Source organism: Lucilia cuprina, chromosome 5, assembly GCF_022045245.1.
Source record: "Lucilia cuprina isolate Lc7/37 chromosome 5, ASM2204524v1, whole genome shotgun sequence".
Classification (NCBI taxonomy): Eukaryota; Metazoa; Arthropoda; class Insecta; order Diptera; family Calliphoridae; genus Lucilia; species Lucilia cuprina.
This window is the reverse complement of record NC_060953.1, coordinates 5886786-5900558: the sequence shown is the minus strand read 5'-3', so window position 1 is coordinate 5900558 and position 13773 is coordinate 5886786. Positions and strand designations below refer to the sequence as shown.

At 30.5% G+C, this 13773-nt stretch overlaps 4 protein-coding genes across 4 annotated transcripts in view; 2 read left to right on the top strand and 2 right to left on the bottom strand.

Moving 5' to 3' along the window:
* Positions 1–5090, top strand: part of LOC111686306 (anoctamin-4) — a 5968-nt gene extending 878 nt beyond the window's left edge. The window contains exons 2-10 of the mRNA XM_046951384.1: positions 209–1237; positions 1309–1454; positions 1526–2106; positions 2167–2384; positions 3208–3372; positions 3434–3887; positions 3951–4344; positions 4398–4488; positions 4565–5090. Of these exons, the coding sequence (XP_046807340.1) occupies positions 209–1237; positions 1309–1454; positions 1526–2106; positions 2167–2384; positions 3208–3372; positions 3434–3887; positions 3951–4344; positions 4398–4488; positions 4565–4936 (3450 nt within the window). The 3' untranslated portion in view covers positions 4937–5090. The remainder of the gene's footprint in view (positions 1–208; positions 1238–1308; positions 1455–1525; positions 2107–2166; positions 2385–3207; positions 3373–3433; positions 3888–3950; positions 4345–4397; positions 4489–4564) is intronic.
* Positions 5091–6601: 1511 nt separating this feature from the next.
* LOC111686312 (tubulin polyglutamylase complex subunit 2) lies at positions 6602–8510 on the top strand. The gene is made up of 4 exons (XM_023448670.2): positions 6602–6958; positions 7030–7197; positions 7261–7766; positions 7819–8510. Exons 1-4 carry the CDS (start codon positions 6892–6894, stop codon positions 8002–8004), a joined length of 927 nt encoding a protein of 308 aa, XP_023304438.2. The 5' UTR covers positions 6602–6891; the 3' UTR covers positions 8005–8510.
* Positions 8511–9246: 736 nt separating this feature from the next.
* Positions 9247–10575, bottom strand: LOC111686310 (viral IAP-associated factor homolog). The gene is made up of 2 exons (XM_023448668.2): positions 10260–10575; positions 9247–10042 (listed from the first exon to the last, which is right to left on the bottom strand). The coding sequence occupies exons 1-2, from the start codon at positions 10263–10265 to the stop codon at positions 9329–9331; spliced, it is 720 nt and encodes a 239-aa protein (XP_023304436.2). The 5' UTR covers positions 10266–10575; the 3' UTR covers positions 9247–9328.
* A 1860-nt stretch (positions 10576–12435) lies between these two features.
* LOC111686308 (cAMP-regulated phosphoprotein 19) lies at positions 12436–13126 on the bottom strand. The gene is made up of 3 exons (XM_046951946.1): positions 12966–13126; positions 12773–12889; positions 12436–12699 (listed from the first exon to the last, which is right to left on the bottom strand). Exons 1-3 carry the CDS (start codon positions 13026–13028, stop codon positions 12526–12528), a joined length of 354 nt encoding a protein of 117 aa, XP_046807902.1. The 5' UTR covers positions 13029–13126; the 3' UTR covers positions 12436–12525.
* Positions 13127–13773: the final 647 nt, after the last annotated feature.

Below are 13773 nucleotides of genomic sequence, written 5' to 3'. Positions count from 1 at the left end.
ATAGTCTAGTCTATAGTCTAGTCTATAGTCTAGTCTATAGTCTAGTCTATAGTCTAGTCTATAGTCTAGTCTATGGTCTAGTCTATGGTCTAGTCTATAGTCTAGTCTGTAGTCTAGTCTATAGTCTAGTCTATAGTCTAGTCTACAGCCTAGTCTATAGTCTAGTCTATAGTCTAATCTAATCAGTGACCCTCTATTTCTTCGCCAGGACTTAAATTTCTTAGACTCCACCCCGTTCACGCTACACAACCCACAAAAAACTTCAACCGATAACATTTACGCTCTACTCATCAACGAAACCGAATCGAAAAGCGCCGAAAAACATAAAAATAATAATACTCTCTATAATATACAATATATACCGCCCACACCCGCTCCCCTATGCGAGAGCGAAATGACCATGTTACCACCGTTCTATAACAATCAACATCGGCCACCGTCCATCAATTCTAATGCTACGTTTAATGAAAAATGGCGTAATAACAATTATTATAAATCCCATTCTATCTCTATACCACTGCCTACACATTTAGAAACTGATTCGGCGGAGCCAAGTCCCACACAGGCCTTTGGACCGAAAATAGAAAATTCCGATATACCCGGTACGGCCATGCTCAAGGAATTGGGCTTAAATTTGACGGCACCACCCACACCAGAACCAGAGGAATTTATAGCAGACAAGGAGGTATTGGGGGCTGTGGACTTAGAGAAGTCTATAAATAAGTCGGAGAAAAATATAATGGAGGATCAATTTGCCTATAAACAATTGATGCCTTATGAAAAATCTAGACAAAATTCGAAAAATTCTTCAATGGACTCGAGTCTTAATGGCAGTCATTACAATAGCCGCAAGCATAGCAAACGTAATTCGGCCAGCGATGATGAGGACCTGGCGAGACGTGTTAGTAAACAAGATCGTGAGGGTTTGGATTCAGAATCTCTAATGTTTAGAGATGGTCGAAGAAAAATCGATATGGTTTTAGCCTGGGAGGAAGAAGATTTGGGAGTAATGACCGAAATTGAATCTAGAAAGAAAGATTATCGTAAAAATTTCATGGAGAACTTAATAAAGGAGGGTCTAGAGGTAGAGCTGGAGGATAAAACTCAGTCCTTCAATGAATGCACTTATTTTTTAAAAATACATTTACCCTGGCGTTTAGAGACCCGTCTGGCAGAGGTGATGAATATTAAATTACCAGTGAAGCGGTTTATAACCATATCGGTTAAGTCCTCTTGGGTAAGTTGAAGAATGGATTTTTAGGAATAGAATTTAGATTTTAAATTATTATTTTTTTTTTTTCAACAAAGGATGAGGAAAATATCATGGTGCGTAATATACAATATTGGAAAGAAATATGGCAAAAATTGACGAAACGTATACAATTAGAAGAAAGTGTTTTAGAGGGAGAGACTACCTTCAAGGCTGCCACAGCCAATGGTAATCCAGAGGAACAGTAAGTTATTGGTTTTGTTTAGAAAACGTATTCTTTTAGATAAATAACGTTTTTTTCGGTGTTGTCTTTAGATTTATTGTCAAAGATCGTGCCACTTCATTTACCAGTGCCCAAAGATCTTTAATGGTCATGCAGGTTTTACTGCGCACCCCCTTCGATGACAGTGATCGCTGTGGCATTAGACGTTTACTAAACGATAACACTTATCTCGCTTGTTTCCCCTTGCATGAGGGACGCTATGATCGTCCTCACTCTAGTGGTGTTTCTCTCGATCGCCGTGTTTTATACTTAACCTGGGCCCATCCTTCTCAGTGGTATAAAAAGCAGCCCTTGTGTTTGGTGCGCAAATATTTTGGTGATAAAATTGCTTTATACTTCAGCTGGTTGGGTTTCTATACGGAAATGTTAGTATACCCAGCCGTAGTGGGTACCTTGTGTTTTATTTACGGTCTGGCCACTTTGGATTCAGAGGATAATACACCCAGCAAAGAGATTTGTGATCAAACAGGTGCCGGTAATATTACTCTATGTCCATTGTGTGATAAAGCCTGCAGTTATCAGGGTTTACACGATTCATGTCTCTTTTCGAAAATCACCTATTTATTTGACAATCCTTCGACGGTGTTTTTTGCCATATTCATGTCATTTTGGGGTGAGTTAAGAGTTTAAGGTGTGCTTTCCTTAGATTTAATTTACGTTAATTTTTCTTTAGCCACCACTTTTCTGGAGCTGTGGAAACGTAAGCAGTCGGTTATTGTTTGGGAATGGGATTTACATAATGTGGAATCGGATGAGGAAAATCGTCCGGAATTCGAGACAAATGCCACGAGTTTTCGCATGAATCCGGTAACCAGAGAAAAGGAACCGTATATGTCAACTTGGACACGAGCCATACGTTTTGTTATTACCGGGAGTGCAGTATTGTTTATGGTGAGTAATTTGGTTCAAAAATAGTCGGGTTTGGAACAACTATATTCAAGATGTTTAATACTGTTTCTCACAATGTTCAAGTTAATCAGAAGTTCAGTTCTAGTTCAGTTCTAGTTCAGTTCTAGTTCAGTTCTAGTTCAGTTCTAGTTCAGTTCTAGTTCAGTTCTAGTTCAGTTCTAGTTCAGTTCTAGTTCAGTTCTATTTTCGTTCTAGTTCAGTTCTATTTTCGTTCTAGTTCAGTTCTAGTTCTGTTCTAGTTCAGTTCAGTTCAAGTTCCGTTCTAGTTCAGTTCTAGTTCAGTTCTAGTTCAGTTCTAGTTCTAGTTCAGTTCTAGTTCAGTTCTAGTACAGTTCTAGTTTAGTTCTAGTTTAGTTCTAGTTCAGTTCTAGTTCAGTTCTAGTTCAGTTCTAGTTCAGTTCTAGTTCAGTTCTAGTTCAGTTCTAGTTCTGTTCTAGTTCTGTTCTAGTTCTGTTCTAGTTCAGTTCTAGTTCAGTTCTAGTTCAGTTCTAGTTCAGTTCTAGTTCAGTTTTAGTTCAGTTCTAGTTCTGTTCTAGTTCAGTTCTTGTTCAGTTCTAGTTCTGTTCTAGTTCAGTTCTAGTTCAGTTCTAGTTCAGTTCTAGTTCAGTTCTAGTTCAGTTCTAGATCACTTCTAGTCCAGTTCATCCCCTTTACCCAATTGTTTATAATTGTTCCATGAGACACCACCTTAGTAGAGTAACTATTCATACAAAGAAGGTTCTATTCTGATAACATTAACCTTCAAAATTTTAAAACCTCATAAATCCATTCAAATTCTTTGAACTATATTCATTTCATTCCACAGATATTCATAGTTTTGTCTGCTGTATTGGGTACCATTATCTATCGCATATCGGTTGTAACCATCATTTATGGAGGCGGAGGATTTTTTGTTAAAGAACATGCCAAATTGTTTACCACAGTGACGGCGGCCCTGATTAACTTGGTGGTTATTATGATATTAACCAAGGTAATGTAACACAAATCAAATAACTCCTATTAAAAGCTGCAATAATTATTTTTGAAAACAGATCTATCATCGTCTGGCCATACGTTTAACGAATCTAGAGAATCCTCGGACTCAAACGGAATATGAAGATTCATATACTTTTAAAATATTCTTCTTTGAATTTATGAATTTCTATTCATCCTTGATATATATAGCCTTTTTTAAGGGACGTTTCTTTGATTATCCGGGTGATGATCAGGCACGACGAAGTGAATTTTTTAGACTGAAAAATGATATTTGTGATCCGGCGGGTTGTCTCTCGGAATTATGTATTCAGTTGGCTATTATAATGGTGGGCAAACAATGTTGGAATAATTTTATGGAATATTTATTCCCAAAATTCTATAATTGGTGGCGACAACGTAAGCATAAACAGGCTACGAAAGATCGTTCGCATTTGCATATGGCCTGGGAACAGGATTATCATATGCAAGATCCGGGGCGTTTGGCTTTATTTGATGAGTATTTGGAAATGAGTAAGTTGGAGTAAAATAAGCTTTACTCTCTTAATATTATAATTTTAATGGTTACATTTCCAGTTTTGCAATATGGTTTTGTTACTTTATTTGTGGCCGCCTTTCCTTTGGCTCCTCTATTTGCCTTACTCAATAATGTGGCTGAAATCCGTTTGGATGCCTATAAAATGGTTACCCAATCCCGTAGACCCTTAGCCGAGCGTGTCGAAGATATTGGCGCCTGGTATGGTATATTACGTATTATTACCTATACCGCGGTCGTATCAAATGCTTTTGTCATAGCTTATACCAGTGACTTTATACCGCGCATGGTTTATAAGTTTGTTTATTCGGAATCGAATACTTTAGTGGGTTATATAGAACATTCATTATCGACATTTAATACCTCTGATTATAAAGAGGAATGGGGTGCCAAAACGGAAAAGGATCCAGATACTTGTTCGTATAGGGGTTATAGGTAAGGCTCAAGCTTTAGCATACTAGAATCCAAGTAATATCTTTAACTTTTAGGAATGGTCCTCAAGATTATGAACCTTATGGCTTGAGTCCTCATTACTGGCATGTGTTTGCCGCTCGTTTGGCTTTTGTAGTAGTATTTGAGGTAAGGAACAAGCTTAAGTCTTTTGAACAGGTTCCTAATCTATTTAATGTTCACTCTCTCTATCTCTTTCCCTTAGCATATTGTTTTCGTCATTACCGGTATTATGCAATTCATTATACCCGACATACCGGCCGAGGTCAAAACCCAAATGCAACGCGAACAACTTTTAGCCAAAGAGGCCAAATACCAACATGGCATGAAGCGTGCTCAAGGCGATAATCAGGATCTAATGAGCCTTTTCCGTGAAGCCAGCAGTCGTAATAGTATTACAACCGCCAGTTTACCTCTAAATGGTAGTGAAGGTGGCGGTAGCACAGCTGGCCAATTTGCCACAAGACGTAATTGGGCTCGTAGATTTTCACGTTTAAGTGATGGACTCGATGCTCACGTTGAGGTGACAGCACGTCCGAGACGTTCAATGGAATCGACAGTGTGGGAGGTTTCCTGACATGAAGAGGAAGCCGAATCGGAGGATGTTATATATGCCAAAAGTAAACATTAACACAGAAAGCATTAAGCTAAAAAAATTTTTTTTAAATTAAACTACATTCTACATGTGTAAAGTTTTTTTTTTGTTTTGTGTAAAACAGTACAAAAGAGGTTGTAAAATTTTATGTTTTAATCAATTTCATACATAATTTTATTAAAAACTAAAATAATTTTTTTAGTGTAAATAAAGTGTAAAATTTAAATTTTTTTCTTTAAATAAATAGTGAGTTTTTCATTTAAGTAAAAGAAAGTAAATAAGTATAAAAGATGAAAAAGAAGAGCAAAAGCTTAAATTAAGCTTAAAAGCTATAGTTATGCTTAAAAGCTTTAGTTATGCTTAAAAGCTTTAGTTATTCTTAAAAGCTTTAGTTATTCTTAAAAGATTAAGAAAACAGCTTTAGTTCACCTTAAAAGCTTTAGTTTATCTTAAAAGCTTTAGTTATTCCTAAAAGCTTAAGTTAAGCTTAAAAGCAGAAGAAAACAACTTTAGTTTAGCTTAATAGCTTTAGTTCAACTTAAAAGCTTTAGTTTATCTTAAAAGCTTTTGTTTATCTTAAGCTTAAAAGCTTTAGTTTATATTAAGCTTAAAAGCTTTTGTTATACTTAAAAGCTTTAGTTATGCTTAAAAGCTTTAGTTATGCTTAAAAGCTTTAGTTATTCTTAAAAGCTTAAGTTAAGCTTAAAAGCAGAAGAAAACAGCTTTAGTTCACCTTAAAAGCTTTAGTTCACCTTAAAAGCTTTAGTTTATCTTAAAAGCTTTTGTTTATCTTAAGCTTAAAAGCTTTAGTTTATATTAAGCTTAAAAGCTTTCGGTTAAGCTCAAAAGCATAAGTAAAGCTTTAAAGCATAGAAACTTTATTGAAGCTTAAAAACTTAAGTGAAGTTTAAGAGCTTTAGTTAAGCTTAAAATCTCAAGTTAAGCTGAAAAGCTTTAGAAAATTTTATATTAAGCTTTACATTTTTCGTAAAGCTACAGAGCTTTAGTAATCCTTGAAAATATTTAGTAAAGTCTTAAAGCATTAGTAAAGCCTAATAAAATAAAGTAATAAAGACTTGAAAACTTAAGTAAAGCTTAAAAGCATTAGTAAAACATTTAAGCTATTGTAAAGTTTTAGTACACATTAAGAATTTAGTACACATTAAGATAAATCTAAAAAAGAGTAAATCATAAAAGTTTAAGTAAAGCTGTAGAAACTGCAGTAAAGCAGATAAGCAGTAGTAAAGCTTAGAAACAGTGGTGAAGATAAAAAGTTGTAGTAAAGCTTAAAGTTTAGAAGCGGTTTTAAAGCTAAAAATCTGTAAAAAAAAAGCTTAGCAGCTGTTTTAAAAAAGCTGTAGAAAAGCTTAAAAACTGTTAAAGAAAAGGCGAGAAAAGCTTTCATAAGACATTTTTCAATAGAAAAATATATTCTTTAGAAATTTTTCTATAGACAAGTGTTTTCTTTAAAGATTTTTCTATAGACAAGTGTTTTCTTTAGACATTTGTCTTTTTGGACTTTTTTTTTCTATAGAAATGATGCATTCGTAGAGTTTAAAAGCTTTTGTAAAGCTTAAAGGTATAGAATATTTTGTGTTAAAGCTTAAGTGTGTATTATCTATGCTTAAAGTTCTCTGTAGAAAGTTTATAAACAACTTTATCTGAAGTAGTATATTCTTTAGTAAAATGTCTTCTTTAAATAGTTTTCTTTAACAAATTGTGTTCTTTTGATAGTTTCCTACAGAAAAGTGTCATTTGTTTACAGTTTTCCATAGAAAAGTTGTTTGTTTGATTTGTTTTTTTTTTAACCGCCCAAATAAAAATCCTAGTTTCCACTTAATTGTTGTCATGGTTTCTTGTCCCTAGTTATTTATTTCTTCTAACTTCATTGTCAATTAATTCGAATAAAATTCATCATTAAAATCATTTCCATAAACATGTCGAAAAAGTCGCCAGAAGATGCTTTTTACGATAATCTACTGCTGGGACTTAACTCCACCCTAAGTAAGACACAAAAACTAAACAAAAACTAACCTTTACGAGATGAATTAAGAGAATTCTTCTTTATATTTAAGCTAATGTTCCACGCATTTGTAATGTGACCATGGAAAAAAGATCACCCTGTGAAAAATCAAATGTCATGACTTGGGAACAGAGACATGGTGTTTATTTGCCCGAGGATATGAAGAAATTCTATTTATCTACCGATGGTTTTCTCCTACACTGGAGTTATCAATATGCTCGTGAGTTCTTTTTAAAGAAAAGAAAATGGTATTTGAAATTTAGAAAACTTCTTATACTTACAGCCAATGATATCAGACGTGTAGGCTATATACATTTTCCTCATTTGGTGCAAATTACTTTGTTGCGTGAAAATGTTGAGCCAATTTTTCAAAACAATAATGAAAACTCCTCAGCCACTTCTTCGAGTACATCATTATCTACTCTTCCCACAAGCAGTTCTACCATAAATACTCATTTATCAGCTCATCATCTTAATACTAATACAACATCAACATCATCTACTTCCCTGAATTCTCTTAAAGATCAATGGGGCAATCCTTTGCCTTTGATAGGTCCCAAAACTAAAATTTTCGAATTAAATACTGTCAATGAAATGGCCAAAGTGTGTTTGATTTATGATTCATCTTCATCAAATAATCCTAAAATTTATCTATTGGAATTGGACTCTTTCAAATGGATATTTTTAGCCGAAAACTTTAGTGAATACTTGCGCATGGCTATAGCACATTTGGGTTTACCCTATTGGGAGTTATGTTTTGCCTCATGTGGTCTGCCCTCTTGGACGGAGGTGTGTATTTTTTTTTTGCTAGAAATTTCAATTAATTCTATTCTATTTTTAGCAATTATTTCTATTGTTAGCTCCACATCTGTTAGAGAAAAATGAGCCACGTCGTGCTCGTTTAATAAATCCTGCTCCGGAACATCCTTATAATATAGTGGATCCTAATATATTTCGTGTTAAGGTCAAGACAAATGCGTCTAAAACAAGTTTGAATGCCAAACACAAATATGAGGGGAAGAAATAAAAATCACATCAGAATCAGTGTCTTCTATAAACAGTTTTCTCTTTAAAATCTTCTTTCAACTAATTTCTAGAGTTTCCTTTGGAAAGTGTTCTGTTCTCTATAGAAAAGTGTGTTCTTTACACTTTATTGTATAGAAAATAGTTTCCTTTAGACTTTATTCTATAAATAGCTGTCTTCTATTCTCTATAGAAAAGTGTGTTCTTTACACATAATTTTATACAATTGTATGTTTACTTTTGACTTTATTCTATAAATGGGTGTCTTCTCTAGAGAGTCTTCTATAGAAAAAGTGTATTTCTTATTAATTTTCCTATAAAAAAGTTTCTTTTTTAGTGAGTCTTCTATAGAAAAGTGTAATTTTTCTATAGATAGGTGTCTTATTTAGAATTTCTTTATGTAAATGAGTATTCATACATATTTTCTATAGAAACGTTTCCTTTGGACTTTATTCTATAAATATATTTCTTCTCTAGAGAGTCCTTTACAGAAAAAGTGTATTTTTATTAATTTCCTATAAATAAGTTTCTTCTTTAATGAGTCTTCTATAGAAAAGTGTAATTTTTCTGTAGGTAGGTGTCTTATTTAGAATTTCTTTATGAAAAAAGAGTATTTATACACATTTTCTATAGAAAAGTGTATTCTTTATATATTTTTCTATAGAGAGATGTTTTTTTTAGTCTTTTTTCTATAGAAAACTGTCTTCTTTATACATTTTCAATAGAAAAATTTATTCTTTATATAGAGAGGTTTCTCTTTAGACTTTTTTCTAAAGAAAGCTAAGTGTCTTCTATTGTCTATAGATAAATTTCTTCTTTAGACATTTTTCTATAGAAAAGTTTTTTTTTTAGACATTTTTCTATAGAAAAGTTTCTTTTTTAGACATTTTTCTATAGAAAAGTTTCTTATTTCGACATTTTTCTATAAAAAAGTTTATTTTTAGTAATTTTTCTATAGAAAAGTTTCGTCTTTAGGCATTTTCTACAGAAGTTTCTTTTTTAAACATTTTTCTATAGAAAAATTAGTTTTTTAAACATTTTTCTATAGAAAATTTTCTTATTTCGACATTTTTCTATAGAAAATTTCGTCTTTCGACATTTTTCTATAGAAAAATTTTCTCTTTCAACATTTTTCTATAGAAATGTTTAGTCTTTAGTAATTTTTCTTCAGAAATGTTCATTCTGTCTTTAATAGAATCTTTTCTATACAATCTTTATTTTTACCTAAAATTTTTATATAAAATTATTTTGTTTTTATAAAATTTAATAAATTATTTTTTATTAAAAATAATTCTTTATAAAAAAAAAAAATTACTTTTCAATTTTATCTAGTTGGAGAAAAAGTCATCGGCTGCATTCTCTAAATCAGCAAACATTTTATCTTTAATTTGTGGCTTAGGATCTTCTTTAATCTCGGTGGGTACAGCGCCAACTTGACCCAACATAAATTCCAACTCATCCAAAGTCAATTTTTCACCTCTCAACTCGAGGGGGCCAATAAACTGTTTCTTCATTTGACCCTCATGATAAACGAAAATAGTAGGCAGGTTCTTTTCAGGGAAATTTGGTATACAAGTAGTGGCTATAGAACGCAGGAATTTAGTTTGTGGAAAACGCACCGCCAACTGTTGCATATGATGGTGGATGAGTGCACACAATGGAACACCATTGGCATATAGATGTAGAACAACCCAAATTCCTTCGCCGGCTTTGGTTACCTCACTCACATAATCTTGACCGGAAATTTCACGTACTGTACCAAATTTGGACTTTTCGGCAAAAGCTCTCATTTCAGCTATACGTTGTTGGCGATAACGTTCCAAAACCTCCTCATCTTCAGAATCTTCCAATTCATCAAGTTCATCTAAATTCATATCTTCCATATTTTTAGAACGTCCCTCATGTAAATCGGTGCGCTTTTCAATTGCCTCATCAATCATGGCCTGTATTTGATCTTCGGTAATTTCAGCTTCTTTTTGTTTTTGAGGCAAAATGCCCTTGGAACGTAGAATATCATTCCATTCGGTATCTTCATTGGGATCCTTATTTATAAAAACAACAACAAATTATTATTTTTCATGTTCTTGTTATTTTTTTTCTTTTGTTTATTTTTACCCCCCACCCACAAAAACCATATATACCATATAAGGAAATAATCAAAACTCTGAGGCATGCAAACAATGTGCACAATACATTTTATATTTCTTTATACAGCCGTTTGTCTTTTAAGATAATTTTCTTTATTTTTCTTATATTTACCTGCATTTTTGTGTTTATTATTGTTTTATTTATTAAAAATTTATAAATTAACTTAAAATTTCTTTAATTATTTAATACTTTTATACTGAATATTGTTATTCTTTTGTGCCAAGCAATGACTAATGCACACTCAAATGTCGCTGAAAATTAATTACGGCGTTTAAATCGTCACATTATAACGCCGTTAGAAAGTTAACACTGGCATTTTTAATAAAGTGCTGCCAGTGATGCTCTAAAGGGAAGAAGAGATGCCATATTTAACTTTTAAGCCGTTAAATTTTAAATTAAAGTTTTCTTTTAATTAATTTTGATATTTTTGGAATTTAACTTTAAAACCAGAGAATTTAATCAAGTTGTTGCCACTATTTGGTAAAATATTATAGAAATTGAATAAAATATTATTAATACAAAAAATTTATGTCATGAAAATAATTTTTGAAGAAGAAACTCTTTTCAAAAGTATATAAATACTTTTTTGAAAACTTTTTTAAAAGAAGACTTCTTTTTCTATATAAAACAAACTGTTTAAGAAAGTTTTCCGTGGGAGACAATTTTAAAGGATTATTTTATATAGAAATGTTTCTAAACACTTTTCTATAGAAAATTATATAGAAATTGCATTTCAAAAGTTATTCTTCTATAGAAAAAGATATTTTTTTATAAAAAGCTTTCTAGAAAAAGGATTTTCTCTTGAAAAATTTCTAGAAATTAAATTTTTCTATAGAAAATTATTTATAAGATAGAAAATTATCAATAAAAAAGACTATTTTCTATAGAAAATTTTCTATAAGACAGAAAATTGTCTATAAAAAAGACGATTTTCTAGTGATAATTATATAGAAAAAGACTCTTTTCTTCTATAGAAAATTGTCTAGATATTTTTCTATAGAAAATTGTACCGAAAAGCTTTCTATAGAAAATTGTCCAGAAAAGCTTTCTAGAAAGAAAACTTTTCTTTCGAAAATTGTCTAGAAGTCACCTTTTTCAATAGAAAATTATCTAGAAGTCATCTTTTTTATAGAAAATTATCTAGAAGTCACATTTTCTATTGAAAATTGTCTATAAAATGAACTTTTACAAAAGTTTATAAAGTCTAGAAAAGACACTTCTATAGAAAATTATCTAGAAAAGACATTTCTATAGAAAATTACCTAGAAGAGACTCTTCTATAGAAAATTATGTAGAAAATACTCTTTAATAGAAAATTATCTAGAAAATACACTTTTCTAAAGAAAATTGTGTAGAAAATGCACTTTTCGCAAGAAAATTGTTTAGAAAATATACTTTTCGAAAGAAAATAGTTTAGACAATATACTTTTCTATAGAAAATTGTGTCTAAATAAGATTTTCTATAAAAAGTTTTGTAAAAAAAAGTTACTTTTCTTAGAAAAAATAAAAAATAAGTAAATTTTTAAAAATTTTTTTTTGAAAATTTAAAATATTTAAATAAAATTGCAATTTTTGTAAATTTTTACATAAATATGCTTTTAATTTGTTTTTATTATTAACGCTTTGCTGTTGTTTCTCTTTTTTTGTGTAAATTTTTTCATCTTCAATTCGTTTCAATGCATTTTTTTCTGCTTTTTTTAAATTTTACATGTTTTTTTTTTCCATAAAGTTTTACAAAAACAAATTGAAAATTAATTGTAGTAATAATAATAAAAATATATATGAGTTGGCAAAGAACAGAAAAAACAAAAAGAAAGAAATTAAAAACTTACAAACTAAAGTTTTAAAGGCTGATGATTTTTCTTTGCTTTTTTTCTTTAAATTAATTTCAACAAAATGAGAATTATTTTGTCTAATTTAAAATTGATTTTTAGATTTTAAAGTATATTTTTTTATGTATATTAATGTAGTAGTAAAGAAACTCTTAAAAAAGAGTTGTAAGAGAAAAAAAATTATTAAGAAAAATTAATGACAATAAACGGCTATTATTTTAAATAAAGTTTTTTTAATAATAAAGATAAAAATTATATTTTTTTCGTTTTTAGTTTTAGAATAATATGCATACAATGCTGTTTTGGGTTTTTATTAAAAAAAAAAGAAAAATTTTCAAAATTTCTTTTAAAAATTCTTAAAAAGTTTTGTTAAAAAACCAATTAAAGAATTTGGTAAAAGGAAAAGGCGAGAAAAAGTTTAAAAATTCCTTGTTTTACAATTTAAAGTTGAAGGATTTCTTTTCTTTTTTTATAATAATTATTAGTAGAAGTGTGAGTAAAGTAGTTAGTTTTTGTTTTCAGAGAAAAGGATAAAAATTAACAACTTAACTCGTCGCTGGAAATTTATTACAGGGTTGTATAATTGAAGTTTTACGCGCAGGCACTGTTTCAGGTGTGGGTATGGCTTCTCCGGTTGTTACTTTATTGGCAAAGACCTGCTTAACACCACCACCTTTTTGTTTGGCCATTTGATAATCACCAGAATCGAAATATTTTTGCTTTACAAAAAAAACAATCAAATTTAAATCCATTTCCATAAATCATTTTTTCTATTTCATTTCAAATAATTACCCCTTTTTGTAATCTCTTTTGCAAGAAAGCGGTATGACCACCAGGGCCCCTCAGTCCTACTGGATATTTTGATTTTAGTTTCTCTTCTTCAATTTTTTCCAATTCACGGGCATTGGACTTTTAGAAAAGAAGAAACAATTTTATTTCAGATATTTTTTTAATTTTTCAAAATTATCCATCCATTATTTTTTACCTGATCTTCGGGTGCTTCTTGTGGTGTGGTAGCTTGGCTACTAGTTTCTTCAGTGGAACTCATTTTAATAAACTGTTTTTTTTTTTTTATTAAGATCAAGTACAACACAAAACAAAAATGCTGTAAAATTTTTTAAATATATTTTTTTATTCATTTTTTTAACTTTTTGTTAAATATTTGTTTATGTTAAGCGTGTCTTGTTAGTTTTAAGCGACATGATTGGTGTTAATTTAAACAAAAACTGATGTTATACAACAAAAAATTGTTATTAGAAAAAAACTTGCATAAACTTAAAAATTAGTACAAATCAAAAGGTTAATGCAAACGTTTCATAAAAAAAGAAAATATTAAAATATTTACAAAATTGTTAGTCTTTTTCTCTATAGAAAACTGTTAATAATTAGAGGTTTTTATACAAAATTGTCAAAAAATTTATGTTTCTATAGAAAACTCTCTAAAGAAATCATTTTACATAGATTTTTATCCACCTAAATTATTAAATTTCTATAAAAAATGACTTTCTAAAAAGAACATTTTATATGGAACTAGAACTGAACAAGAACTAACATAGAACTGAACTATAACTGAACTATAACTGAACTAGAACTGAACTATAACTGAACTAGATCTAAACTGGAACGAAACTAGAACTGAACTAGAACTGAACTAAAACTGAACTAAAACTGAAGTAAAACTGAAGTAAAACTGAACTAAAACTGAACTAGAACTGAACTAGAACTGAACTAGAACTGAACTAGAACTGAACTAGAACTGAACTAGAACTGAACTAGAACTGAACTAGAACTGA

Coding starts and splice junctions, on each gene's coding strand:
- LOC111686312 (XM_023448670.2), top strand. CDS start 6,892: ATGTCGAAAAAGTCGCCAGAAGATGCTTTTTACGATAATCTACTGCTG. Junction 7,198..7,260: donor CTGGAGTTATCAATATGCTC/GTGAGTTCTTTT, acceptor TTATACTTACAG/CCAATGATATCAGACGTGTA. Junction 7,767..7,818: donor GTCTGCCCTCTTGGACGGAG/GTGTGTATTTTT, acceptor TTCTATTTTTAG/CAATTATTTCTATTGTTAGC.
- LOC111686308 (XM_046951946.1), bottom strand. CDS start 13,028: ATGAGTTCCACTGAAGAAACTAGTAGCCAAGCTACCACACCACAAGAA. Junction 12,890..12,965: donor AAGAAGCACCCGAAGATCAG/GTAAAAAATAAT, acceptor CTTTTCTAAAAG/TCCAATGCCCGTGAATTGGA. Junction 12,700..12,772: donor AAAAGAGATTACAAAAAGGG/GTAATTATTTGA, acceptor TTTTTTGTAAAG/CAAAAATATTTCGATTCTGG.